Source organism: Phalaenopsis equestris, unplaced genomic scaffold (genome assembly GCF_001263595.1).
Source record: "Phalaenopsis equestris unplaced genomic scaffold, ASM126359v1 Scaffold000085, whole genome shotgun sequence".
In the NCBI taxonomy this organism is placed as follows: domain Eukaryota; kingdom Viridiplantae; phylum Streptophyta; class Magnoliopsida; order Asparagales; family Orchidaceae; genus Phalaenopsis; species Phalaenopsis equestris.
The window spans coordinates 166,200-167,737 of NW_018164527.1; the positions used below are offsets into that span (position 1 = coordinate 166,200).

The 1,538-nt window shown below is 26.6% G+C and overlaps 1 protein-coding gene across 1 annotated transcript in view; it reads left to right on the forward strand.

Annotated features, from left to right (window-relative positions):
- The window catches only part of LOC110019895, a 37,714-nt gene extending 36,839 nt beyond the window's left edge, over nucleotides 1–875 (forward strand). Inside the window, exon 4 of the mRNA XM_020717756.1 lies at nucleotides 613–875. Within this exon, the coding sequence (XP_020573415.1) occupies nucleotides 613–776 (164 nt within the window). The 3' untranslated portion in view covers nucleotides 777–875. The remainder of the gene's footprint in view (nucleotides 1–612) is intronic.
- Nucleotides 876–1,538: the final 663 nt, after the last annotated feature.

The window sequence follows — 1,538 nt, forward strand, 5'->3', positions numbered from 1 at the left end:
GTGATTATAAAAATTTTGGAGGATCTTATTGTTCTTTTCCAACTTTTTTTCTTCTCCATCTTTACTTAATTTTAATCAAATTGGTTATAATTTGAGTTTATTTTAAGTGGTGTGAATATCAGCCATGTATTCTTTATTCTTTATTTTCTAAGCATAATTTTTTATAGATGATTATGTTTATTTTTTTCTCTTTTTTTTCAAACTACTAAGTAATTTTTGGATTAAAAATGTGCCCTACGATTTTTTGCATTTATGTTTAGATCTGTATTAGAAAGCCTGGAATCTAAGGCAATCTTTCAGTTCACATTTCTGACATTTGGATTAGCCTTTTGTGAACTGTACATACATTTCACACAATTCTTATGCATTTACACATCTAACACGTAAAACTTGATATTACATTAAGAAAACCTTGGCATTAAAAACTTGCATGAAAAAATATTTATTTGCATACAATATTTTTATTTTGAGTGTTGTGTGTAAATATGAAATTTTTGGTGTTAGGTATGTAAATATTCAAGAATTTTGTGGTATGTATGTAAATGCCCTTAACTTATTATAATTTTGTCGATTCCTCAAAAATTGTATTGAGGGCTGGAAATTATCTCTTAGACTTGATGCCAATGTTCGTAATCTACAATTGGAAGAGCTGGAATCTCAGTAGGCACATTGAACTACGTGAGCAAGGTGGTAGCATGCACTGCATCAACCTGTTGTCACAAATTCTGACAAAACTATATAATTTTTATTACATTCTCCCTTGTTTTGTTTTGTAGCGCTTTTATTATTCACTAATGTAAACCCTTTCAGTCCTAAACAATTTTCATGTTGTCTATTATTATTATTATTTATTTGCATACATACCATCCAATCCAAGCTTATATGTAAATACATAAGAATTGAGTGATATGTACAATAATCTTCCTGGCTATTATTATCTCAGAACATTATTAGTTAGGCTTGTTTCCTCTACTCGAATGTTATCATTTTCAGACAATGTTGGTTAACAAGTGTTCAACACATTTTTATTTTATTTTTGTTTTTCTAATTATCACATTGATTATGAATGACTGAAAACTCGGCCGGGGAATTTTGAATATTAAAATGGAAATGTGCGATGAGACGAAGTGTTAGATGTGAACATTTTTATTGTTTAAATAATATATTTAGTACATAAGAGTTTCTATATTAAAAAAATTAACTTGTAAGATTTGTTTGGATTTAAAGTTTTTAAAGTTAATTTAGATTTAAATTTTTTATATTTGTTTGTACTTGTTTTTTTAGGCTCCTGGATGTTTGTACACACAATATCTAGGGTTGTTGGTACTCTAAAGGGAATTTCCTTAAAAAATTTCAGTAACAAGAGTCATGAGGCAAACATTTTGGTGGATAAATTGTTTTTAAATTATAATAATGTAAATTTTAGAATAATTTAATAAAAATTATTACAATAAGTAGTTAAAAAAAGAGATAAATCAATCAATTTTATTGTTAAATCTTCTTATTTCATAAAAAATACTTATTAATAAGAGTTATTG